The 25874-nt window shown below is 46.6% G+C and overlaps 3 protein-coding genes across 4 annotated transcripts; all 3 read right to left on the bottom strand.

The window, feature by feature from the left end:
• Window positions 1-1196: 1196 nt before the first annotated feature.
• LOC103714907 (putative kinase-like protein TMKL1) lies at window positions 1197-3740 on the bottom strand. The gene is made up of 2 exons (XM_026807616.4): window positions 2232-3740; window positions 1197-2136 (listed from the first exon to the last, which is right to left on the bottom strand). Exons 1-2 carry the CDS (start codon window positions 3592-3594, stop codon window positions 1502-1504), a joined length of 1998 nt encoding a protein of 665 aa, XP_026663417.4. The 5' UTR covers window positions 3595-3740; the 3' UTR covers window positions 1197-1501.
• A 799-nt stretch (window positions 3741-4539) lies between these two features.
• Window positions 4540-8823, bottom strand: LOC149751174 (uncharacterized). Its single transcript, XM_089927696.1, has 3 exons — window positions 6529-8823; window positions 6081-6306; window positions 4540-4655 (listed from the first exon to the last, which is right to left on the bottom strand). Exons 1-3 carry the CDS (start codon window positions 8821-8823, stop codon window positions 4540-4542), a joined length of 2637 nt encoding a protein of 878 aa, XP_089783822.1.
• A 2449-nt stretch (window positions 8824-11272) lies between these two features.
• LOC103714893 (putative pectate lyase 8) lies at window positions 11273-15519 on the bottom strand. Of its 2 annotated transcripts, none has more exons than XM_008802342.6 (7): window positions 15278-15519; window positions 14977-15060; window positions 14237-14302; window positions 12555-13197; window positions 12232-12335; window positions 11996-12134; window positions 11273-11883 (listed from the first exon to the last, which is right to left on the bottom strand). In XM_008802342.6, exons 1-7 carry the CDS (start codon window positions 15385-15387, stop codon window positions 11662-11664), a joined length of 1368 nt encoding a protein of 455 aa, XP_008800564.4. In that variant the 5' UTR covers window positions 15388-15519; the 3' UTR covers window positions 11273-11661. The 2 variants fall into 2 exon arrangements, with proteins under 2 accessions (XP_008800564.4, XP_008800563.4); XM_008802341.6 differs by having other exon boundaries at window positions 14977-15063; window positions 15278-15518.
• Window positions 15520-25874: the final 10355 nt, after the last annotated feature.

Below are 25874 nucleotides of genomic sequence, written 5' to 3'. Positions count from 1 at the left end.
TCCTGTCGTATAATAAAACGAAGATAGCATTATTATAGAGGTAAATGTCAAAATAAGATGACCCTCCTCATCGTATTATAAAGAGGAAAATGTCGAAATAATATGACCCACATTCTCAGAAAATTAGTGGCAATAATTAAAAAGGTTAGACATAGCATGCCTATACAGTGGACCCATTACAGGCAGGACTTCTGGATGGACTAAGTTGGTTTCTTCGAAACTTTCGCCAAGGTTGCACTGTTAGCCTGTTAGGTCTTGGATTCTGAATTCAGGTAGTTTTGGAGAGAAATTGGAATTGTACTTTTAATGGTTAATCTTTTTTTACGGTGTCACCTATCCAATCATGCTCGGCGTAGATCTCAAAGCAATTCAAACCTTTTGATTCATCTATCTGCAGAGATATCAAAGCAACTATTGTGCCATCTAATGGTGGATTCGTATGATGGAAGATGAATCATTCTTTCGCATGAAAACAAGAATTTACCGTACTCCCTAAAAAAGTTTATATCTTACTTCTATATATTGTAGCTATATAATCTACTGCATATGGTCAAGAAAGTAAATTATTGCCTAGAAATAACGTACTTATATTTTACTCGAAAAATATCCATGGCTTCGAAATAAATATATCAAAAGAAAAATAACAATCCTATATCCAAACACATATATCTTATTAAGCGTGTTTTCCACATACCGTTCATGTCATGACACGCTTGTTCTCATCTTTATATGGTTGAAATGATACCCGGTTTCCTTGAGGAATGCTAGTGTTAGCTTTACCATCGTCCACTACATATGAATTAATATCAACTTACTACAAACCCTTTTTGTAAAGCATTTGTCATATGCATTATAATGTAAATGTAAGTTGACAACCCATATATCACCTTTTACTCAATATGCTTGGCTATCATATGCACTAAATATATATTATCTTTTAAGCCAGCTTAACATTGCTTTAGCTCATTACAATTACAATAGCTAATTTGAAGCACCCTTATTACACCACAGCATATATAGTAACCAAACAACAAAGCAATCTTCAAGCATGACATGCATTAGAACTTTAATATAAGTAGCAATTAATACTAGATTGTAGATCATATCAATATTAATAGTCATTTTTTCTTAAGAAAACAATTAACAATCATTACAGTATAGCCCTGAGAGTTAACAATACAGTATAATTCCGTAAATTTTTGCTAGGCAAGTTGAAGTTCCATTATAACGTCATAACAAGCAATAATGCTTCTGGGTCCCTGCCGCTGTAGCAGCTACATAATGAGATCAAATCATAGCAATACAAATCATATATCAGAAGATTTAAGCTAAACATCCCTCTCTCGCATTGTCACAAATATAGCTGTTACATTTCAAACTAGAATCATCAGCATCAAAAGATCGACATACTTGCCTTCTTCCCTTTGGAAGGGCTACTAGAACTTCATACAAACTGATCAAGATATGAAAGGAAGGAAGGAGGACTTTTTGGAAGGCCTCATTAGGGTGTGCCTGTCTCACTCGCAGCATCAGCAGGACTACATAAAGCAGACCTGTTCCTCGGCCTGTTCTCCTCCAGCTGCTTCACAACTTCATCCATGTCCGGCCTCACCGATGACACTGGAGCGCAGCATCCCATGGCCAGCTTCAATGCCTGCACCAACCCATCTTCTGTCGGGCTGCTCATCCCCTTCAAGATCTCCACGTCGAGCACCTCCATCGTCGTCTCCTCCAGCACCGCCAACTTGACCAACGATGGCAAGTCCTCGTCGCCTCCACTGCTTCCGTTCCCAGGTTTCTTGCCCATGAGAATCTCCAATAGCAGTATCCCAAAAGCATACACATCGGTCCTCGAGCTGCACTTCTTCATCTTCTGCAGCTCGGGTGCCTTGTAGCCATCGGATTTTGCGGCAGACACCATTTCATCGGCCACCGCCGGCACCATCAGCTTGCCGAGCCCGTACTCGGTCAGCCTCGGCATGAAGAGTTCGTCGACGAGCACGTTCTTGGACCGAATATTTCCATGGGCGATCGGCGTCTGGTGCCCTGCGTGAAGGTAGGCGAGCCCCCTCGCCACTCCCAGTGCTATCTTGTGCCTTCTAGCCCAATTCAGCATGGGCCTTCCAGCTCTAGTTTCTACGACAGCGTTAGAGAATTGAATGAAACGGATGAGGGTTTAGCGATCAAATATATAGTTTGAGATTGAGTTTGGGGCGGGGCGATCCACTTACCGTGAAGGAGATCGTGGAGAGTTCTATCTGGGAGGTAGTCATAGATGAGGAGCTTCTCTCCTCGTTTCCCCTGGTAGAAGGCTCGCAGGGGAACCAAGTTCTCGTGCCGTGCTCGACCGAGCTGCCGGATTACAGGCGAGCACGAAGCCGCATCCTTGCAGCTCCCTTCTCTCAGTAACCTAAGGGCAATGGTACCTCCGTCGGCGAGCTTTGCCTTGTATACGGTGCCATAGCTGGTCTTCTCCATCACTTGGCCAGTGGCATTCAGCACGTCGTCAAGCGTCAAATGCTCACTGCCCTGAAACACCATCAGCTTCCCCTCACCGCCATTGTTGCCATCCCCCTCTATCTCCAGCTCCTCCTCTTCTCCGCTCCTTCCCCTGTTCCTCCTCTTCCTTCCCTGCACCCATCCGATTGACACCGACGCGAGGACCACGGCCACGGTCGTCAGGCCGATCACCAAACCGGCAATCGCTCCGGAGCTGAGGCCGGAGCGAGAGCCACATTTCCCCAGGGTCGGCCCGCACAGCCCGGGGCTGTTCCCCCGGAAGGCCGCCGCGCCGAAGTTGGACTGCTCGAAGGCCTCCGGCAGCGGCCCGGTGAAGTTATTGTAGGAAAGGTTCAATCGTTCCAGGTTTCCCAGTCCAGCGAGCGACTCTGGTATAGGTCCGGAAAACGTATTGCTCCCGAGGTCGAGTTCTTCCAAGCCATGGAAACCGGCGATGAACTGGGGGAACTCTCCTTCGAAACGGTTGGCACCCAAGTCGAGGACGTGCAGGTGGTCACAGGAGGAATTGGAGACGGCGGGGTCGGGGACGGGGCCGGAGAGGTTGTTGTCGTGGAGGCGGAGTGAGACGAGGCGGTCGCAGAGGTTCCAGATGGAGGTAGGGAGTGCGCCGGAGAGTGAGTTGCCGGATAGGTCGACGTCGGAGAGGGAGGGACTGTTGCCGAGCTCGAGAGGGAGAGCGCCGGAGAGGGAGTTGACGCCGAGGTAGAGGGACTGGAGGGAAGAGAGGTCACCGATCTCCGGGGGGATGGATCCGGCGAGGGAAGAGGCGGGGAGGCGGATGGAGAGGAGCTGGAGGGAGGGGTCGGCTGCGAGGGAGAGATTGGAGACGACGGCGGCTTCGTGGCAAGGGAGAGGAGCGCCGGCGGCGGCCGAGGACGTCCATTGGAGGCCGCGCCAGAGGCAGAGAGGGGTGGAGAAGTTCCAGGAGAAGAGCTGGAGGTTCTCCGGCGAGGAGGGGCCCTGAAGCGATGGCTTTATCTTCTCCAAGAGGAGGAGGACGTCGGAGGAGTCGGAGGCGAAGACAGATAAGAAGAAGAGAGACTGTGCGAAGAAGAGAAGAGGAAAAGAAGCCATTGGAGAAGAGGAGGACAAGCAGGGGAGAGTTTGGAAGGAAAAAGGTGGGATTTTTGGCAGCTTTGGTGGAAGGTGGCTGGGGGCAGGATCTTCGGGAGGAAGATGGTTGGGTTTTTGAGGTGGATTTTAAGAAAAAAGGTTATATCTTGGTCACAATCATCTGATGCACCCATTCAAACACCCCGATGGTTGTGGGTCTCACACGTATTGGGCCACAACTGTGGTTTACGTGGGGCCCTTTAACCGGTGGGGAAATGAGGGAAAGATGGGGTTTTGGGAAAAAGGTGTGGGGCTCACCAGCTGTGGACCGCTGACTGCCGGGTTCCGCCGGCGGGTGCACGTCTATTTTCGTTGTACTTTCATTTTTTTTATATTATTCTCTTATTGGAAAAAAAAATTTCCTCATTAAAATATTTTTAAAATAAAAAATAATATTTAAATATATTATATTTGATAAAATAATTTTTATATATTTGATTTGTCAGAATAATTTATATTTGGCTAAACATCTATTTTTAATTAAAAATATCTTGTCGCAATCTGCTTATAGTTTGAGAGTATATTTAGAAAAAAAATTATTCTAATTTCCAACTTTTGAAAATGAAACTTCTCTATAATCTACATAAATTTTTATTTTTTATACAAAGTATAATTTTTATTTTCATAAAAATACTGTATATATATATATATATATGTATTACAACTAAATATGAAGTTTTTTTTTTAATTAACCTTTTTTTTTTTTTTAATTCTGCAAGCCAAACAAGTCCTATTTTCTTCCGAGCATGTGAGTTCTCTGCTAGCATAGTTCTGAGTCACATTCGAGGTTGATAACGTTATCTTCCATTCCTTTTCTTTGTCAGAGTTTGGACATACTGGAAGTATTGCTTTATTGCGGATTCAGAATGGTGGCCTGCAAGACCAGGCTTACAATTAAAAACAATACTAACCTTTAGAAGTTATTCCAAAGGTTGAATGTGAGAGGAACTTGAGAAATAAGTTTAGCTCGGACATGAAACAATCATCACATAATGCGAACGCATGCTTGATGAGATCCAAAACTGGAGCAAAATGATACAAAAGATCATGAAATCTGCCTAAACATCCATCTGCAGTTCAATCTATTTCAACGCTAAAAGCCCACAGAGCTTGCATGGAACTCCAACATTTTTGTTATGATGATAAACACTAATTGAAGGGTGGAAACTCTGTTTGGCTTGATGCGTTAAGTAAAACTAACCTTTATTAACCTCCAAGGTAAGTCTGCAATAATGTGCCTCCTACTAGAGTTCAAGAAAAAACTTGATCTAAGTATGATTAGGTTCCTAAAGACTTAGTCATCAACAATAAATAATACGTTCAAGTCACAAAATTACAAAGATGCTTCTACCTACATATTGCTAGTCTTTATAGTTGTGCAAAAGATGTAAATTGACTCTTGCAGCCAAAATTACTCACTAAATTATAATGCTAAACTAGGATTAAATTATAAGAAACTAATACATTGGGCCAGAATGGTCTGAGGTCGGGTTTAATGTTAGGGCTCAATTACCTTTTGCACTGGTCTTGGAATTGAGACTGGACTAAGGTCTTAAAAATAAATGAGCCCAAGCCTGAATTTATGGGGCCCAGGTTTACAGGCCAACCAAGCTCATCAAAACACCTGATACCGAGCATGATGCCTGTGGAACTATTCTTATTTAATTCTATACTCTGAAAAGTTAAAAATGAATACACCAAGCTCAAAGAAGACCTACTTGCACCCATCCTCTATTATGGCCATGATCGATAGGTTTAGCAAGCCCATTGTACCCTCAGAGTCTTCCATGAAATTGCACACAATCATGTGGCCAAGGCAAATTTGCATTCATCCTTTGAGTACCAAGAAAAACATGGGATATAACCTAGCATAAAACAGACTAAACTTATTCATGAGAGGGCTGGTTCAAATTTCAGAATGTTTTCCTGATCATCCTAACCATATAATCCTAACCATATAAACTTATTCATTAGTTGTTGAGTTGAAATTGGACCTGGCCAGCCTAGGTTTTGCTTTTCTGGCCAGTTTTCACCAGAGGGTGGGTCCTAACCTGCAGAGCCGAGAGCCAACCAAGTTGACTCGAGCTGGTGCCTAGAGTCACCTTAGCCTAAACTTAATTTCAACTTTGCTTGATTCAACATACTAATTATGTTTTTTTTTTTTTTTTTTTTCCGTTGAAACCGGTTATATTGTAAAGCCCTAGTGTAGACGCACACCCATAAAAATCTCACATAACCAAATCATGAAGACACCGAGGTTGAATTGATACGAATGAGTATACCACTTTGCCAGTATGCTTTGCCATAGAAGATGCCACTCAATCGGCTGCACTGTTGCTCTTTTTTTTTTTTTTTTTTGATGAAACGGGCATTTCATACAACACGGGTACGAATACACCCAATAGAGTCAGAAAACAAAAGGCTCCGAAGAGCTCTGGGCAACTCACACTCGCCTGACCATAGGGTGCTTCCTGAGTGGCTCGCAACATATGCCGCCACCCAGTCGGCCGCCCCATTGGCCTCGCGATATACATGCATGGCCTGGAAACTAACCTCCCTCGCCATATCCCAAATGTCATGGATCAGAGGGTGAACTCCCCCATAGCTGCACGAGCCCTTTCGGACCCAGCTGATCACAGTAGCAGAATCTCCCTCTAACAGGACAGAAGTCGCCTGAAGCACACGCCGCACATAGCACATACCCATCCAGGCTGCCCGCAGCTCTGCCCCAGGAACCGAAGTGTCAAAAATCTGACAGCCCCCTGCCACCACCACACCAGAGCTCGGTCCCCTGATAACAAAACCAGCCCCTCCTCTCCTACCTCCATCCAAGACTGAGCCATCAAAATTGACCTTGAGGAAACTCGGGGGTGGGGGCTCCCAGGTAAAAAATACCCTATGTGAAGCTGCCGAAGCAGAATGGGGGCCCCAGGTGTCCCGAGCTATCAAAGGTCTATGGGCTAAGTCTACATGTATAATCTCTGCTGCCTGAGCACTGGCCCGCTCCATCACAAAACGCGGTGAAGGCCTACCCTCGCCAAAAACACGGGCATTCCTGGCCAGCCATATCTGATAAGCTGTACAAGCTGCCTGAATAGCCATCCTGCGCCTCAGAGGGGTGCTCGCCCATCGCTGGACCCTCTCCAAAAAACAGTCCCTCCGACTCCACGCATCCTCCGGAATCCCAGTCAGCCTCCAAGCATCCCGCGCCCGATCGCACTGGAATAGGACATGATCCACCGACTCGTCCTCCCCACAATCCGGACATAGAGGAGAGAGGCCCACTCCTCGTCTGCTCAGCACTGAACACGTCGGCAAACACTCCCAAGCCACCTTCCAGAGAAAAAGAGCAGCCCTCTGGTGTAGCCCAAACCTCCACACCCAGCCACAATCTAGGCCTGGCACAGACTCCCGCTGAATAACTCGGGAAACATCATCAACCCCGACACTCGCTCTGCAAGTAGTGCTCCAGACCCTGACATCCGGACCTGCAGACACCGGAATGGGAAGTGCCCGAACCCGCTCTGCCAAATGCTCTCCAAACAGCTGGTCAAGTCTGTCACCATCCCACTCTGCCGCCCCCGGCCTGAGAAGGTCAGAAACCCGGAGTCCCTCTGCCCCCGATCCACTAAACATCGTCGGCCATAATCTCAATGGGAGCGCATCCACCCATGAGTCCTCAGTCACATCAATACTCCGTCCATCGCCGATCAACCATCTAGTATGAGCCAAAGCCATCGGCAAGTGCCGCCCAATCTCTCGCCATATAAAGGAAACTCTGCGGCCCCCTACCGCCTGTACAGTGAATCCCGCACGACCGTATCTAGCTAACATGATCTGGCTCCAAAAGCCCCGTGGCTCCAAAACAACCTGTACAGCCCGTCGTGCCAGTAGAGCCTCACGCCGCGCCTGGAGTGACTGCACCCCTAAACCTCCCTCCCGCAGTGGCAAACATACCCTCTCCCAGGCCATCAAATGTACTCCGCGACCTCCCCCACCAGAGCCCCATAGGAACCTCCTCATGAGTCTCTCAATCTCCTCCAGTACAGTCTTCGGCACAACAGTATGTGCCATCAAATAAATAGGCATAGAGCATAGAACTGACCTGATCAGCGTCAATCTGCCCATCATAGAGAGAGAGGACGCTCTCCAACCCTCGAGTCTGCTCCGCACCCTCTGCACCAAGGTAGAGCACTCCGCCACCCGCAGCCTCCTCCCTGTAAGGGGGACCCCCAGGTAAACCAGGGCCCCCTCCTCCTCCTGCATCCCTAGGATCGCCCTGACCTCCCGTCGCACCCTCCGCTCCGTGCTCGGACTGAAGTGTATGGCAGATTTTTGGAGATTGACTCTCTGCCCAGACATCTCGCAGTACTCCATCAAGACCCTCCGAAGGGCTCTCGCATCAGTCCCTCTCGCCCGAGTGAGCAAGAGGCAGTCATCTGCAAACAATAGGTGAGAAATGGGGGTGCCAGGAGCTGGACTATAGGCGACCAACTCCCGATTCCCACAAGCAGCATGCAAAGCATGAGAGAGTACATCAGAGCAAATAATAAAAAGATACGGGGATAGTGGACATCCCTGACGCAGACCCATAGTAGCTCGAAAGAACGGCGATGGCGTGCCATTAATCAAAAAAGAGAAACTGGGCCTCTGCACACATCCCAAAATCCAGTCAATCCAAATCTGGTGGAAACCAAAGCTCTCCAGCGCCCTCCGAAGAAAATCCCACCGTATCCGGTCGTAGGCACGCTCCATGTCCAACTTCACAGCCATCAAACATCGTCTCCTCGAGGCACGCACTAGGTCCCCCATCAGCTCCTGAGCTAGCAGAATGTTGTCAGAAATACTCCTCCCGCCCACGAAAGCTCCCTGCTCCTGGCTAATGATCCTCGGTAAAATATCCTTCATCCTCCCCACTAAGATCCTCGCGACCACCTTGTACAAAGTAGTGCATAAACTGATGGGTCTATAATGACTCGGCTCTGAAGCATCCAGCCGCTTCGGTATCAATGTTATAAAGGTGGCCTTCCACTCATCTGCCATCACCGACCGACTAAAATAAAGCTGTACTGCCTCCACCACACCCCTCTGAATGATGTACCAATACCTCCGAAAGAAAAAAGGTGGAAACCCATCCGGCCCTGGGGCCTTATCCTCAGCAAGACTCCATAGCGCCTCCTTCACCTCCATCTCTGATACGGGCCGGATCAAAGCTGCATTTTCTGTCTCCCCAATGCAGGCCTATAGCTATGCTTGATCAAACAACTGGTGATGGTGCATCCTTGAGAATAACTCTCATGCAAGATGTTTTGAGGTAAAAGTACAACATGTTTAGATCTGTAAAGACTAAAGACAAAGGTTTTTATCGTAATCTGAATCTTGATTTTTTTTGGAATTTAGAGGTGTTGACACTAGCCGGAGAATGGGCATTGTCCTATCAGAGAGGACGACCATTAAAAACATGGAACAGTAGCTGGGATAATTATTAATTATTAATAATGTTTGGGGGGGGGGGGGGGGGGGGGGGGGGTGTGGGGCGGATAATATGTGTTTAACTGGTGGTAAATTCAACATTTAAACAACAATGCTTTGCTGGCCTTCATTTGCTGCACCAAGAGTAGTGGATGAGTACTACTAATGAAAGAAATGCACAACATTTATATCTACCGATATCCGATTAATCGCCAATTTATCAATAGTTTCTCTCACATTTGATTGATTCATATGAAAGACAAACCAAGATGCTTTTTTCTTTTCCTTTTTCTGTTCGAGGAAAACGGTAACGTCGTAACCACCATTTCATTGATCAAATGAATGATAAAGAGAACCAAGATGCCTAGTTTAAGCTAGTTGTTGCATGAAGTGGGCATGAATATGGATATTTTGTTTTCTTTCATGGAGCGGCCTTTAAGCTAGTTTATTCTAGATATCACACAAAAAAGATGAGGGAGAAAACACTGAAAATTATTGCATGCAACTCATATATGGCATATGACTAAACTAACAAATCCTTTCATGAAACAAGGTAGGAGACCAACTCTCTTGGTGCAAATTTCTAATCATCTGTAGGAACAGATTACTCAGTCTACCCCTTTCTGATTTAGGGTTCTGATGCACGGCATGATCGCATTCTGATGCGCAAAAGAAGGGAAGATCATGATAATGCTTAGAACTGGTGGAAAAGCAAACCAAATTCATGGACTAAAATTTGGTACGTTTATGACATGAACTTTAATAACATGTTCTGAAAAGTAAGTTACAATCACTAATGTCGGAGTCATCTTCATATGCAGAGTGTGCAAATTTGTTAGGGTGCTGGTGAAATGCAGAGGCAAATGTGGTTGAGAGCCTTTTGGGCAGACAGTCCATGTTCTTCTTGGCAGAGAGAAAAATATGAACATGAGAGCTTTTTTTTTTCTACAATGAAAGTGATCATCTAATCCTTGCAGCTTGGATGCTTTATCAATTGTGGATAGGTTAAAGTTGGTTCATGTTTGCCAGCCAAGAGTTTAAGATAAAGTTTGAGCTGGAATCAGATTCAGAAAGGCGCATCGAACTGCTCTGAAAAGAAAACAGATCGAAAGCAGGATATCATGAGATGCTAAAAGCTCAGGAAGCTGAAAGAGGTGGTGATCATTGACTGCTTGTTGTTATTGTGGTGGAAATGCTTAAAGCGCAGGTGTAGCATTCTGCTTCTTTGAATCAAATCTCTAAAAGCTCAAGTTGATAGATGTTGGTGTCACTTGCTTTATGCTGCGAAGGCTTTGTAACCGACCGATTTGAAATCGGATCGGATCGAACGATAGACATGCAGGTCCACCTTAAAGGATGCCGAGGGGCTTTGTTAGGGGTTGTAGGGCCTCTGCACTTTGGCACACCATAGTCAAGAAATATGGATACCTGTTGTCTCTTTTGTGTTGGATCTATCAGTCCTTTGCAGAAACCGTGTTACGAGAAAGATATGGTTGGTATCGTAAACCATGAGCTATAGACAGCTCAAATCGCATGTACCAAACTGTCTCTCCAACAACAGGCAGGTGCTTCGGGAGCAAAGCTTAGGAATTTCCTTGGTCTTGTTTGTATTAAATTCACCTCGTCAATCTTTTGATTATGGAAACAGAGAGACTCGAAGGCGTCGTCTACCATTTCCAGAGCAAGAACAAATGTTTGAGAAGATAATTTCCCGTCTTCGTAATTAACTAGTGTCATGTACAATCCAAGAGTAATCCCTATTGTTTGTATAATGATCTCTGGATTGGTTTGGTAGTTTGAACACACACACACACACAAAAAAAAAAGAAAGAAAAATAGTTAATTTATCAATTTATTATTAAATTATAAATATCCATCCTTTTTTTTGGGGGGCTAGGAACTAGGGTTGGTGGAAGCCTGGCCTAATACCAGAGGTGAGCAGAATGAAACCCAGATGGCACCCTCTATAGTATCCACAAATTGCAGATTTAATAAGTACTAATAATTCTGCTTCTTGTTATTGAGCAGAATGAAACCCAAATGAAGAACGAAGTTTTTGTCCAATTTTCTCATAGATACAGTCTTAGTTGAGATCGCTCGGTTATAACATCCTGTAACAAAAATAAAAATTTTAAAGCAATGAAAAGCAGAGTAGAAGGAGAAAAGATTTAGAGTAACCAAGACTGCAGACACAACTTTTCCTTAAAAGAAAAATGCATCTGTTACAACAGACTTGCACGCCATATTAATAACAGTGCCATGAAAATTGCATACAACAAGGAAGTGAAATTCCATAAGCCAATCAATCCCTGAACAATGGGAGATACGTGAAGTTATGGAGAATATATAAGAGAGAACATAAGCAAGGATCCAGGAATGATAAATCGACAACGCTGCCGCACCTGCTTCACATTCGAATAAGTACCGGAGCAGGCGGAGGTTGGGAAGAGGAATTGCATGGTTGACTGTAAACGGAAAAAAAAATTGCAATGATGTGAAAATAGAGTGCTTCATCTTTTTTTGTGTTCTTGCAAACTGGAGGTGGGTGTAGTAGCATTAGCACTGAGCAGCCTTGCGGCATGAGAGGGCCCCTGCTCCCGAAGTCATCGTTCCAACCATAGAAGAAGGCTTGGCCCCAAGGCTGGAGGCCCTTGAATAGCTTGCTGAAGCCCCTGCTCCAGAGGGGGTGAAATAGGCACCATTGAGCAGCAGGTCACCCTCTGATCTCCAATTCCAACTCTTCCACTCATTCGAAGATGAGTCCAATCTTTTGGTCACCTATCCAATTTGAGGAAACACACAGTTATACACAACTCAATCTGGAAATAGAATCTACAGATCGACAAAAGTATGATCGATAAATTTACTGCAAATTCACTTGATAGATCACCTCCTTGGCAAAGGCGTTGGCGGGGGCTAGGTATCGGTTGCCCTGGCTGTTGATTGTTGGGCTTGCACTCCCACCAATGGCATACATCTCCCAATGGGTATAGTCATTATTTACCACATGGAAGTAACCATGCCTGCATCTGCAAGTTTTTCACAAAAGAAAAAAGAGGAAAGATGCTGACCAAAGGTTTCCTTTCTTTGAGACAACAGACAGGGGAAGGGAAAAGATGGAAGTACCTTGGCATTCTCTGAATCAGGCCTTCACCAAAGTGGTTGAATGCGATGGTAACTTGCATGTCCTTGTCTTTCTCATAGGAATCACTGTGACCCAGAAGCATCACCTGCATCCATTTTGGCTAACGTAGTCAACACGGACAATCGTTACAAATTACATGCAATCAATCTCTTATGCATGCTTAGCTATGGTTTTACCAAACCCTTGCCAATAATAAAAACGTGTGATGTAATCAAAGATCAACTGATACAACCCAGCTCTTGTTCATCTAATGAAACGGCGGCATTATTATGTTCTTGCCATATATTGATGAAGAAAGGGATACCTCATTGTGGTGGGTGAGGTAATTGTTGGAGATGGTTATGGCAGTGGATCCCATGACGGCATCAACGAGGCCGTCGGCGCAGTTAGAGAGGGAGCAGTGGTCCACCCACACGTGGCTGGAGCCAAAAATGGAGACGCCATCCCCATCAGCCATCGTCCTCCAGCCATAGTGGGAAGGAGAGCTGCGGACCATGGCGTTCCCGGTTGCCTTGCAATCATGGATGTGGAGGCCGTGGATGATGATGTTGGAGACGAACTGGATGGTGATGCAGGCGCCGTTGGCGATGTGCACGTTCGCGCCGCGGCCGTCGATGGTCTTGAAGCTGTTCATGATGAGCTCCTGCTTGAGGGTGATGACCATGTCGCGCTCGAACACAATCCAGAGGGGCTCATCCTGGATCACGGCATACCGCAGCGTCCCCGGCCGTGGGTTCACGGGGTCGTCGTCCCCGGGATCGGTCACCACGTACAAACTCCCGTCGCGCCCGCCGACGGCATTGCGGCCAAAGCCAATGCCGCAGTCGGCCAGCCTCGTGCGGTGGAGGTGCCATTCGGAGTCGCAGCGCCAGCAGTCGTCGATGGGATTGCCGGTTCCACAGGAAAGATATCCCAGGGCCCGGCGAGCGGTGCTGTTCCTTATGGTCCTGCCAAAAATAAATTTGCTTAATTCTAACCATCGCTATCTTTACAGCTGCAATTAGTGAGGCAAACTTCCCACCGTTACCGCGATGGTTTTCATCAAACGGCAGCCCATGGACTGCATCATCACATCTTTCGGATTATATAATTTTATTTTTTTCTCTCGCATTGGGCTATTGAGACAGCTTATGAATCAAAAAAAAAAAAAAAAAAAAAGAACAACAATACAGCAAATTGGATGGCCTCATTTGAGGCTCATCATTCAGGCAACTTCATTTAAGTGGATCAAGCTTGTCTACTTTTTTTTTTCAGTATATTTTACTTTTTGACTTTTTTGGATAACATTTAAGTTGCTGATGTAACAAAAAAAATAAAAAAAATAAATAATTTTTAGGAGAACTTGGAGGCCGATCAATTTGAAAGATGAGTTCACCAAAACATGCACTCCAAATCGCAACGAAAGATGGGTTAGGAGCAGGAACATCCAGAATGAGACTCAAAACGAACGCAGTTCCATGATATTCTGTGGGGGCCAACTTTTATGGATAGCAAAAGCTTACCCAAATTGCTGACCAGACCGATCATGTGATCATTTAATGCGAGAATCGCGCAAGTGCATTTTGGTGGATTCGCCATGTTGTTCCGTAATCTCCATAGTCGTCATTGGCCTCGTCCGCGCCCACAAGCCAAATGGCCGCATGGTGCTGCGAGTCGGACGGAGTCGGACCTGAGGCAAACCACAGTGTCCTCCTGGAAACTGGGCCATGTGCCCGTAGACGAGGGAATACGACTTTTGTCGAGCAATTTGGGTACACGAGAGGGAGAGAAGTGGGGAAGGAAACAAATGGAATCCAATGATCAGCTGCAAGGAAAACTGGGGAATAACATAGAGAAGCTGAACGGCAGCTTCCCCATACCCAGACCGACAACCAGGTACGACAAATAGTAATAAAAGTTTGCAGTAATAAAAGGGAAAACCCAAAAGAAATTATAAAATAACCCCTCCATTATGGAATCACAAAACTAATGGAAACGAAAACTTACATCTGCACCGTAGAAGCAACCATTTCCGGGTCATCGACGGCTCCCTCCGCTGCCTTGAGCGCAGGCCTGGTGAACCATGTGGCAGTAAAGTAAATCATTTACTTAAAAAATGACCAAATTGTCACAATGCCACCACTAATCACGAAATTAGATGGAGGAGAAACGGAATAATAAAGTATATGTATCTCGTCTCGCGAGGCAATCCATCTCCGTTATTTCGGAGAGCTTCAATGCTCGAGGCGAGCGGTTGCGTACGGTCCCCAGTTCCCACTTCTCAGTTAACGAGGGGGGTGAAAGCAGGAGGAGCCTGGACTCCACGGTCATCAGAACGCGAAAGGATGGGGGGAAATGATTTCTTTAATTAATTAATATGCCGCATTTGTGTGGTATTAAAACAATTTATCGAACCACTTTTCCACTTGAAAGGATGTCGGAAACGGCATCATACTGGAGAAATTCTTGGGATACGGATTCCGGGAAAATCTTGGGATCCGAGTTTCCAGGAGCAACTGTCTGTTTCTCGGGCTTTTGTTGATCTGATTTGATCGGTGGATTCGCTTCCTCGTTTGCCGAGAAAGCGAAAGGAGTAAACGAAAGAAGAAAAAGAAAGGTCGTTAGTCCGGATTAACCGGCGAGGGCTCGCAGAGCCGCTTGATCCAACGGTAGAAAGGTCTATGTCCTGGTAAGATCCAACGACCCAGAGTTATCCTAGGCCATCCATTGTGGTGGGTCGAGCTAACCTCTCAGCCATGGAAGAAGAAGCCGTCTCATTCGCCGGCGGCCGGCCTTCTCTCAATCGCCTCCGCCCAATTCCCTCACCATTCCTGCTGCGACAATTTATCCAAGGCCAAAAAACAAAAAAAAGGAAAAACAACTTTAATTGCTGAGTTATACATCAGAGCTAAAGACTCATCTCAAGGGGAAAAAAAGAACTTATCTTCTTCACCACATTCATACAAAAACATTTTAATAAAACAAGAAGTGGATTACAGGTAAATAGAACACTAAAAAAACGTTTCACAGGAAGGGGGAGGAATGTACCTTGAATCATAGAAGCCCTCGGCCCCGATCCACCCCAAGCTTCCAGGTAAACCCACGAGAAGCCCGAGAACTAGCAGAGGAAGCCACCTCGGAGACGCCGCCATCGCCATCGCCGCCGCCTCACCTTCGTTTCCCTCTCTCTCCTCTCTAGAGGATAATGGCGAAGGAAAAAAAAAAAGAAAAAGTCGGAGAGAAAGAGAGAGAGATGTGCGGCAAAACAAAGTTTGGAGTGGGAGGGAGGGAGTCCAAAAAACCAGTTCAACGAACCGCCAATTTATAGAAGCCAGCCATGCCCTTAACCATGGTTAAACGCTTTACCCGACTTTAACCCCGCGCTCTAACGGCCACTAACGGATGGATTCCGCGCGAGCACCGACGCAACGAGAGGCCGCCTCTACTCCTTGTCACATGCTACGCCTGCTGTCCTGATTCCTCCTAGTCCCCCAATTACTTGGGTCCCTCCACGTTCTCTGGGCCCACCACTTCCACGTGGGATTCCGCACCGTCATCTCCCGGTTTCTCCGGCGCGTGCCTGGGTCCCGGAATTTCCTACCGTCATCGTCGCGTTTCCATTATTATTAATCTGGTCGTGTTCTTCTTCTCCGGCGAGGATCATGGCCTCTCCAGCCACGCCTCGAACGTCCTCCCATCATCACCGGCGATCACGCGTGTCGCAGGCGCTGCGAGCCCGTCCGCCCGTCATAATATTTACGATATGATGGATCCCACTAGATTCCTGCGCTGGGTTGGATGATTGTGATGGTCACGGAGCAATGCATGAGATCACGGTCAGAGCACACTAGGCTGCCCCTGTACCAGCACAATATCTCCATCTGACGGTGATTGCACCATGGGACTCCATGCATCAACTACAGCCGCTTGATGCAATTGGGCTAACAACGATATCTTATCTGCTGTTCCCATGCACGAAAACAAGGATTGTTGTCCGCCAGCTTAGAGTGAACTGGATGTACAAGTTATTAGATAGCCTTCTCATGGCGATGCTCATTATATTTGTTTGCAAGAAGAGTATTTATGAAATAATGATTACGATTTGTGACATAAGATGGTCGCTCTGATGCAGCAATGTATAGATAAGGATTGTCACTCGTTTGTATATGTAACGCAGAATAAGTTCTCTGAAGCGAGGCAAAAACAGGGGACGGTGGATTGTGTTGAAAGCTAAAGAGTCCTCTGCTTCAGGAGCAAGTTTTGGAACTCCTTAGTACTTCATGATGATTACTTTCGGTATACGCATTAGAACCTTGTTTTCTTCGCATAATGTAATACTGATAGATGGGAACTAAGGGCATCCCACAGTAGTAAAAGAACAAAAGTCCAGTATATAGCAGGGGCACAATTCAACCGTTCGGAATAGGATTTAGAAGAGACAGTATCATAGTTTGTGTTGGCTGGAAATTCCTTCGAAGACTCTGTCACGGTTTTACTTTTTTTGTCCTGTGCAAAGGGGGGAAAAGATAAGTTTTTAAGGGGCATGCCCTTGTCTTCCATAATCATTTCAACGACCACCGTGAAAACACCAGCTGGACCTGATTTGTGAAGTCAAAAATTGGGGATGTTGATGTGGCATTGGACCACTTCCTAGTTCTCTTAAGACCGTTCTTAACCATTAATTAGCATGATTTGCTTTGGGATATTTTTGTATCTTGATGGTTACATAGCAAGTTTTTTTTTAGGATAAACATGGGTTTCCCTTTGGATTCATTTCATGAGATAAGAAATGAATGCAAGGTGTTCAGATCAAACAGCAAAATCAGAAGTTTAGAAAGAAAAGAAAGTTTTGAATACAAATAGTTCTTGAGGTTCTAGATGAAGCAGTAGAATGCCATTCGAGTCTGCAGTGCTTAATATCAGAGATAATCCTGAACTCCTAGTTTGCTCATGAAATAATTTCCAAGAATTTTGGCAAACAAGCAATCCAAAAGAAGATGAAATACTGTCTCGGATTGAGATCGGCAAAGAACAGACAAGGGAGAATGATCCCATCCTCTTTTATAAAGATCGTCAGCTGTTACTATGAAACTTTCGATTTGAAACTAAGAGAAGTTCTCTTTGAAGTACTTAAACATGGGCTAAGTTGGACATCCAGAAACTAGTCATTGTAGCATCCTTCCTATTTATCACTCCTACCGTATCATTTACCCCCTTTTTGTATCTTGGAACAGGTTGAAAAAAACAATATTTTCTGAGAAGGAATGAAAAATAATCTTATGAGATTTGAAACGATCCGGAGCAAATTTGTTATGACATACAATAGTATCTGATACGGTGAATATTTGCCGACCTACCTCATATCCCATTAAAGACGAAGAATGCCCATCAACAATGTGACTACGATCTCGGCAACAATTATGCTAGTTTGGCCATAATTGCACAATTGATGCAGTTATCGCCGCGTGCATGACGTGGGACGTTGTCACTGTAAGATTATTGCTCCATTAATCTTGGTAGGAGATCCTCAGGTAACTCATACCTTTAATTCCATTCTCTTTTTCTAGAAAAACTCTTATCTCTTCTACTATTTTTTAAAATTCAATTGATTTAAATGTTGAAGAATTCTCCATCGAAAAATCTCTGGTAAATTTTTTTTTATTTCATATCGAATTTGCATCTTGCAAGGCTAATCAACCACTTCACCAACATTTCCGGAAAGCTTCACTTGGGATCACATTCCATCTGGATGTCATCTTGAGGTTCAGCTGAGCTCAGCGGACCTCCCACTCTAGCGGCAACCGTATCAATCCTCATGGTAATCGTGGCCGCTAAACCGACGGATATTCAAAAAGCAAGCTCGATCTCTCACCGCCTCGCATGACGTGCGGCGCTGGTCGAGCCCGGATTGACGGCATCTAGGCGCCGAGGCCCGTCTTTCGTTTTTGACCATCTAACGTATAGCTATAACTAAAACGAGAAGTGCACGGCTCTCTTTCCCAGCATCCCAAATCGACAAGCCTCGTGCTATGCGCGCTTCGCCACCTTCCTCTGTCCGCATCTCTCTCTCCTCCGCTTGTAGCTGCGCGGTGGCATCAACCGCGTCCCGACTCCCATGACATTCCAGGATGATCGCACGTATCCTCTTTTCATCAGACGGCTGTGATAGCATTATATTGATCATCCAGGGGACTCCCAATATGCCGCGCGCAAAAAATGGTTGTTGCTTTTGTGGTTAGGAATTACGAATCCCTATTGATTGCGGCGGGAGGGTGGCGCATCTTTGAGTTATCTGTTCTAGAGGCAGAACTCAGAGTTGCCTGAAAGAGTGTTTCCTATGCGAGGCGAGTTCTAGAGGTCCGATGCATCATTTTGGAGGAAGACTCAGTAGAAATGGTCGAGTGAATTCTACGAGAGGGATCGAAGGTCTTCAACCATCTACTTCTAGAAGACATCCGATGGCTACTGCAGGGATGTGACATCTTCCAGACCGAACATATGTTTCAAGAGATGAACAGAACTGCTGACTGGATCGCTTTTTTTACTGCTCATCATTTTGAAAAATTTTTTTGGATCTGTTTTATACATATTCTTCTACTGTTATGAAGTATTTTGTATGCAAGACTACTATAAGCGACAGCTTGAAAAAAGAAAAAAAAATGGCTGCATTTATTGGTCAAGGTTGCTGTGCTCCCTTTGAAAGACGGAACTGGCTCCCTTATTTCTGCAAAACCACCTAATGATCGCCCAACCGTCTGATTGGTACGTTCGACTGCCCAATGCTGGAGAGATCTATATCAATCACGCGTCTGGACAGCTCAGATCCCGACCGTCAGTCAATCTTTGGCTCAGTTTAAACTTTAGAGCCAGACCGTTCATGTTCTTCTCCATGCGTTGCATCACCCTGTGACCGTGAGGAAAGGGCACTCCTCCCTTTGTCTTCAATTCCAGTGCTCGAGGATCGTCAAAGTCAAGAAAACTTAACTCAATCGTTCAACTCAACTACACGGTCTAGCTGGATCAAATCACTAAAACTATCTACAGTTTTTTTCTTTTTTCTTTACCATGCATATTAACTTTATATATCATCCGGTATTTCTTTTAGTCCATAACTTCCTCTTCACTTTTCCTTATATTTATGATTTTTCTATTCTATAAGCCATCCTTATGGGTTAACTTGCTTAAATCACCTATCTAGTCTAACATTATGGGTAAATCTAATTCGCAAAATCTCAACTTTTGGTTAGGGAGAGCTGGATTCTTGAATGGAAATAAGAATAATTGATTCTTGCTCCGGCCGTTTGGTTGGAGAAAAACACTATTTTGTTCCAATTTTAGAAAAAATAAAAATATGTAATTTCTCAAAATCTAATTCGACTTTTTTCTAATATTTAAATTCTATTCCAATTCAAGTTTCAATTTCAATCACGAACCTAATAGAAAATATGGCTATTCTGATTTCAATTCTGATTTTGATTTCGATTTCAATCACGAATCAAATGCAGCTTGAAGGTGTACGTGGCTCGGTATTTTTTGAGTAAAAATGGTAAAATAGCATTTGATACGAACTAAATTCCGAAGCGATTACTTGGATCAATCATTATATGCATGGGCTCAAGGAAGGCAGGTAAGAAGTCCTCCATCGCGGTGCCGGAGGTCCTACAAACCCCTCAGAGACAGAGGATGCAAACTACGGAGGGACATACCCATCATCGCCACATGGAAGACATTTCTTCTCACATGCATGAGTAATATCATCAATTGTTTCGTTTCGGAGAGGATAACTCCATGGGCTCGCTCTACTTGCTCCGATTTCAAAGGACTTTGACTGCCCTGTCCGTTTGGCTAACCTCTTTGTTTGCTGAAGACTTTTATCCCAAGCTTCCTTTCTACTCTTCCAGCTCCCATTTGTTCTCATGGTCGTAGTAGGCCCGATGAAGGGTTGGCGTCTGATATAAAGATGCTGGATTGGCAAGTCTCAGAAATGGGCTGAAGCTGACATGCCACCGATAGCTGCTTGAAGTTGATCTGCGGGCATGTGGATGTGTAGTTATCATATCGTGGGCTGTTCCCATAAGTCATTATTTTTTTCATTTTAATCTATGAAGATAAGCGACCTGCTGCATGTTGGTGTTTTGGACTCTGCTTCTTGACGAAGCTTTAATCCGTTGAAAAGACCATGTAAAAAACTAGGGCAACCATCTTCCAAATATTGAGAGGGATCACTAGATTGCTAGCTTTGTTGGTAATCAGTTGATTATAAGTCAGGTTTGAGTTAGCAGCAAATTTCCGAGCTCAATTTTGGTTTTGGGTTTGTTTGCATCATATCTTTCCATATTTAAATTGGCAGCCAAGGGCATGCACCTTATAGATCAAGCTCGATAGGGTTAGAACAAATGAGAATTATCTGACCCTTGCTATAAGGGTTAGAGCTCGACGGTGAAAATTACACTAAGAGTGGAATACAGGCCGAACATGTAAAACTTAGTTATAGCATGTGTAAAGTAGAGTGGAGGGCTAAGTCTTGGGTGCCAAGGTAACTAAGAGAAGGCTACGGCCGGTATTCAAAGATTTCAAAAACTAAAAGACTATTTCGAAGACCGAATAGAATAGATGGTCAGTATAAGCTATACCAAAATAAGCCAAAGATCGATAAAGCGTGATTATCGGTTTGATAACTATAGAATGATCGTGCTTGTATATGTGCACAGTGGAAAGAAAGATGATCGACAGTAGTTATCAGAACTACTAATAGTGGAGATCAGATAAGGAAAGCAACTGTTGGAGTGGACAATTATAGTGTTTGAGGGTAGTTATTATATATGAATAAAAATAATAGAATGGTACTCTGTATTGGGACCATTTGACAATCAATCAACGCAATTCATTTATCTTATTTTTCCATTTACCTTTTGTTGCTGGAAATTGGACCTGGGGGCGGCCGCGAACCGAGGAGGAGGAGCTCCGGCGAACACTGGCGGACGGCGACCCGTCGACGAGCGGCGTCCTCCGGGGGACCTGCAAGAAAGCCGGTGGCCGGGCTTTTCCGGCGCCGGCCCTCCGATGCCTAAGTCAGAGGGGGGCTTAATTTTGGAGAAGAGAGAGGGACTGTATGTGAAGTCCGAAAAATCCCCTTGGGAGGAAGAAGCCTCCTTCTTTTAGAGGGAGAAGCTCCCCTTTTATAGGGAGAGTGGCAGGGTTACCTGTGATGTGACTGGGCGAATTAATGGGTTACCGTCACGATTGGACGTGGGCGTGGAAGTAATGAGTTGCCGTGGATGGCCCGTTCCCATCATGGGAGATGGCGTGCAGCCAGAGCTTGCTTGAGGCGCGCAGTGCAGTACATTCTTGGGAATGATGAGGCGTTGACAGTCGTAGCAGAGTATGGTTCCTAATTAATATGTCGTGGCGTGGCCGGCAAGTAAAACATGGTGCGGTAAGGCTGCTGCAGGGCATGGCCGCAACATATAGACGACGAGGTCAGCCTTCTGAGGTCAGCTCAGCCTTCTGGTCTCGTCCTGCTGGTCTTAGCCTTCTGTGCTCGGCCTTCTGGTCTCGGCCTTCTGGTCTCGGCCTTCTGTGCTCGGCCTTCTGGTCTCGGCCTTCTGGTCTCGGCCTTCTGGTCTTGGCTCTCTGGTCTCGGCCTTCTGGTCTCGGCCTTCTGTGCTCGGCTCTCTGGTCTCGGCCTTCTGTGCTCGGCCTTCTGTGCTCGACCTGCTGTGCTCGGCCTTCTGGTCTCGGCCTGCTGTGCTCGGCTCTCTGGTCTCGGCCTTCTGTGCTCGGCTCTCTGGTCTCGGCCTTCTGGTCTCGGCCTTCTGTGCTCGGCCTGCTGTGCTCGGCTCGGCCTATGAGCTCGAGAGCGGAAGAGCCCGAGCACTTAGATGAGCTCGAGAGCGGAAGAGCCCGAGCACTTAGATGAGCTCGAGAGCGGAAGAGCCCGAACACTTGGATGAGCTCGAGAGCGGAAGAGCCCGATCTTGCTGACGGATTTGGGTGCTATAATTGCATTTGTGGGGTGGTCCATTTTTCCACCAACACTACCCCCCGACTTCCGAGTTCGAGCTGCTTTTTGGCTCGGACGAAGGAAGTAGTCCAGTCGTCGATCGTCCTGTAATATAGCCAAAAATGTATAGAGATGTACGTGCTAAGTAGGGTGTACCTTTCATGCAGTTGGAGTTAAAGTGCTCCAAGTTGACTCAGCGGCCTTCTTTGGCCTTGTCTGTTGGCGATCAAGCCAAAATCGAGCCGAGCTCGATAGTCGATGGAGATCGAGCCGAGCTCGATAGTCGATGGAGATCGAGCCGAGCTCGATTAGTCGATGGAGATCGAGCCGAGCTCGATTAGTCGATGGAGATCGAGCCGAGCTCGATAGTCGATGGAGATCGAGCCGAGCTCGATTAGTCGATGGAGATCGAGCCGAGCTCGATTAGTCGATGGAGATCGAGCCGAGCTCGATAGTTAATGTAGCATGACGTTAATCCTTTAACTGGGGGATCCGAGCTTGGTCGGAAATGCGATCTTGGAGACATACAGAAGGTGGACTTCATTCGTTGGCGATCGTGCGTCCTTATTCGGAGCGGGGCGACGTTGGAGATAGAGATACCCGTAGGTCATTTTTTGGATTCTCCGACCTGAAAATAGATAAAATATTAAAATTATTTGAAGCCAAAGTGGCGTCCTGTACCTTTTGGAGATATTTTGATGGCTCTCGAGCTTCGAAGTCCCTCAGGACTTGGTTCAGCACCAGCCTTCTTTGGCTCGATTTTCTAGGTGTTTTGCGCTCGGGTTTCTGAGCTCGGTCTGCATGAGCTCGGCCTGTATGAGCTCGGCGGGGGCTTCAGTGATGGCGATGCTCTGAAGGGGAGCAACGTCGCGGGCGCCGTCCCAAGGACTTACGCCCGTGAGGAGGGAGTACATGCTGGTTTCTTGCTTGCTGCCGGAAGACAGAAGACTTGGAAGGATAATGGGATTTAATGGGGCTGTACCCTTTGTCACAGAGGCTTACAATCCCATTTTAAAGCTCCATAACTCCTTCTCCAGACCTCAGCTTTTATTTCTCTTTTCCTCCAACTCGTTGACGTGAGACTTGGGCTACTACTTCCCACTAGTTGCCCCCACATACGTCGTTGCAGCGGGAGCCATGCCTGATTCGAGATGGCTCGGGAGAAAGTTTCTTCCTCTGCTTAATATGAACCCGTGGAGGCGGCACAGGAGGGGCCTCCACTTGTTGCAGGCTTTGGGCTGCAATGGCTAGCGCTTGGACTTGCTGCACTAGCGCGTCGAAGTGCTCGGGTTGGACTTGTGGAACTTGATCTACCGGAGATCTTGGTGGTAAATTCTGGACTGAGCGTTCGGGACTTGGAGCATGATGCCAAGAGGCATTAAAGACTCCTCTGCTCCTTAGTTTCATGGCCGCAACTCGGGCCCTCCTTCTAGCGCCAACTGTTGCTGGAAATTGGACCCGGGGGCGGCCGCGAACCGAGGAGGAGGAGCTCCGGCGAACACTGGCGGACGGCGACCCGTCGACGAGCAGCGTCCTCCGGGGGACCTGCAAGAAAGCCGGTGGCCGGGCTTTTCCGGCGCCGGCCCTCCGATGCCTAAGTCAGAGGGGGGCTTAATTTTGGAGAAGAGAGAGGGACTGTATGTGAAGTCCGAAAAATCTCCTTGGGAGGAAGAAGCCTCCTTCTTTTAGAGGGAGAAGCTCCCCTTTTATAGGGAGAGTGGCAGGGTTACCTGTGATGTGACTGGGCGAATTAATGGGTTACCGTCACGATTGGACGTGGGCGTGGAAGTAATGAGTTGCCGTGGATGGCCCGTTTCCATCATGGAAGATGGCGTGCAGCCAGAGCTTGCTTGAGGCGCGCAGTGCAGTACATTCTTGGGAATGATGAGGCGTTGACAGTCGTAGCAGAGTATGGTTCCTAATTAATATGTCGTGGCGTGGCCGGCAAGTAAAACATGGTGCGGTAAGGCTGCTGCAGGGCATGGCCGCAACATATAGACGACGAGGTCAGCCTTCTGAGGTCAGCTCAGCCTTCTGGTCTCGTCCTGCTGGTCTTAGCCTTCTGGTCTCGGCCTTCTGGTCTCGGCCTTCTGGTCTCAGCCTTCTGTGCTCGGCCTTCTGTGCTCGGCCTTCTGGTCTCGGCCTTCTGGTCTCGGCCTGCTGTGCTCGGCTCTCTGGTCTCGGCCTTCTGGTCTCGGCCTTCTGTGCTCGGCTCTCTGGTCTCGGCCTTCTGTGCTCGGCCTGCTGTGCTCGGCCTTCTGGTCTCGGCCTGCTGTGCTCGGCTCTCTGGTCTCGGCCTTCTGTGCTCGGCTCTCTGGTCTCGGCCTTCTGGTCTCGGCCTTCTGTGCTCGGCCTGCTGTGCTCGGCTCGGCCTATGAGCTCGAGAGCGGAAGAGCCCGAGCACTTAGATGAGCTCGAGAGCGGAAGAGCCCGAACACTTGGATGAGCTCGAGAGCGGAAGAGCCCGATCTTGCTGACGGATTTGGGTGCTATAATTGCATTTGTGGGGTGGTCCATTTTTCCACCAACACTACCCTCCGACTTCCGAGTTCGAGCTGCTTTTTGGCTCGGACGAAGGAAGTAGTCCAGTCGTCGATCGTCCTGTAATATAGCCAAATATGTATAGAGATGTACGTGCCAAGTAGGGTATACCTTTCATGCAGTTGGAGTTAAAGTGCTCCAGGTTGACTCAGCGGCCTTCTTTGGCCTTGTCTGTTGGCGATCAAGCCGAAATCGAGCCGAGCTCGATAGTCGATGGAGATCGAGCCGAGCTCGATTAGTCGATGGAGATCGAGCCGAGCTCGATTAGTCGATGGAGATCGAGCCGAGCTCATTAGTCGATGGAGATCGAGCCGAGCTCGATTAGTCGATGGAGATCGAGCCGAGCTCGATTAGTCGATGGAGATCGAGCCGAGCTCGATAGTTGATGTAGCATGACGTTAATCCTTTAACTGGGGGATCCGAGCTTGGTCGGAAATGCGATCTTGGAGACATACAGAAGGTGGACTTCATTCGTTGGCGATCGTAAGTCCTTATTCGGAGCGGGGCGACGTTGGAGATAGAGATACCCGTAGGTCGTTTTTTGGATTCTCCGACCTGAAAATAGATAAAATATTGAAATTATTTGAAGCCAAAGTGGCGTCCTGTACCTTTTGGAGATATTTTGATGGCTCTCGAGCTTCGAAGTCCCTCAGGACTTAGTTCAGCACCGGCCTTCTTTGGCTCGATTTTCTAGGTGTTTTGCGCTCGGGTTTCTGAGCTCGGTCTGCATGAGCTCGGCCTGTATGAGCTCGGCGGGGGCTTCAGTGATGGCGATGCTCTGAAGGGGAGCAACATCGCGGGCGCCGTCTCAAGGACTTACGCCCGTGAGGAGGGAGTACATGCTGGTTTCTTGCTTGCTGCCGGAAGACAAAAGACTTGGAAGGATAATGGGATTTAATAACTATAGAATGATCGTGCTTGTATATGTGCACAGTGGAAAGAAAGATGATCGGCAGTAGTTATCAGAACTACTAATAGTGGAGATCAGATAAGGAAAGCAACTGTTGGAGTGGACAATTATAGTGTTTGAGGGTAGTTATTATATATGAATAAAAATAATAGAATGGTACTCTGTATTGGGACCATTTGACAATCAATCAA

The sequence above is a fragment of the Phoenix dactylifera genome, chromosome 16, assembly GCF_051530095.1.
Source record: "Phoenix dactylifera cultivar Ajwa chromosome 16, Ajwa_hap1_PhDact_Kaust_v1.1, whole genome shotgun sequence".
Lineage (NCBI taxonomy): Eukaryota > Viridiplantae > Streptophyta > Magnoliopsida > Arecales > Arecaceae > Phoenix > Phoenix dactylifera.
Note: the sequence above shows the minus strand (reverse complement) of the source record. Positions and strands in the feature narration are given on the sequence as shown.

Bases quoted from the DNA above. Each gene is read 5' to 3' on its own strand.
- LOC103714907 (XM_026807616.4), bottom strand. From the start codon at position 3,594: ATGGCTTCTTTTCCTCTTCTCTTCTTCGCACAGTCTCTCTTCTTCTTA. The intron at 2,137-2,231 runs GTAAGTGGATCG...ACGCTGTCGTAG, and splicing joins TCTCCACGATCTCCTTCACG to AAACTAGAGCTGGAAGGCCC.
- LOC149751174 (XM_089927696.1), bottom strand. From the start codon at position 8,823: ATGGAGGTGAAGGAGGCGCTATGGAGTCTTGCTGAGGATAAGGCCCCA. The intron at 6,307-6,528 runs GTATTTTTTACC...CGTGTGCTTCAG, and splicing joins CTTCGGCAGCTTCACATAGG to GCGACTTCTGTCCTGTTAGA. The intron at 4,656-6,080 runs GTGAGTTGCCCA...ATTTTGCTCCAG, and splicing joins CACCCTATGGTCAGGCGAGT to TTTTGGATCTCATCAAGCAT.
- LOC103714893 (XM_008802341.6), bottom strand. From the start codon at position 15,387: ATGGCGATGGCGGCGTCTCCGAGGTGGCTTCCTCTGCTAGTTCTCGGG. The intron at 13,198-14,236 runs GTAAGTTTTCGT...TATTTTTGGCAG, and splicing joins GTTGCTTCTACGGTGCAGAT to GACCATAAGGAACAGCACCG. The intron at 12,135-12,231 runs GTACTTCCATCT...AAAAACTTGCAG, and splicing joins CTGATTCAGAGAATGCCAAG to ATGCAGGCATGGTTACTTCC.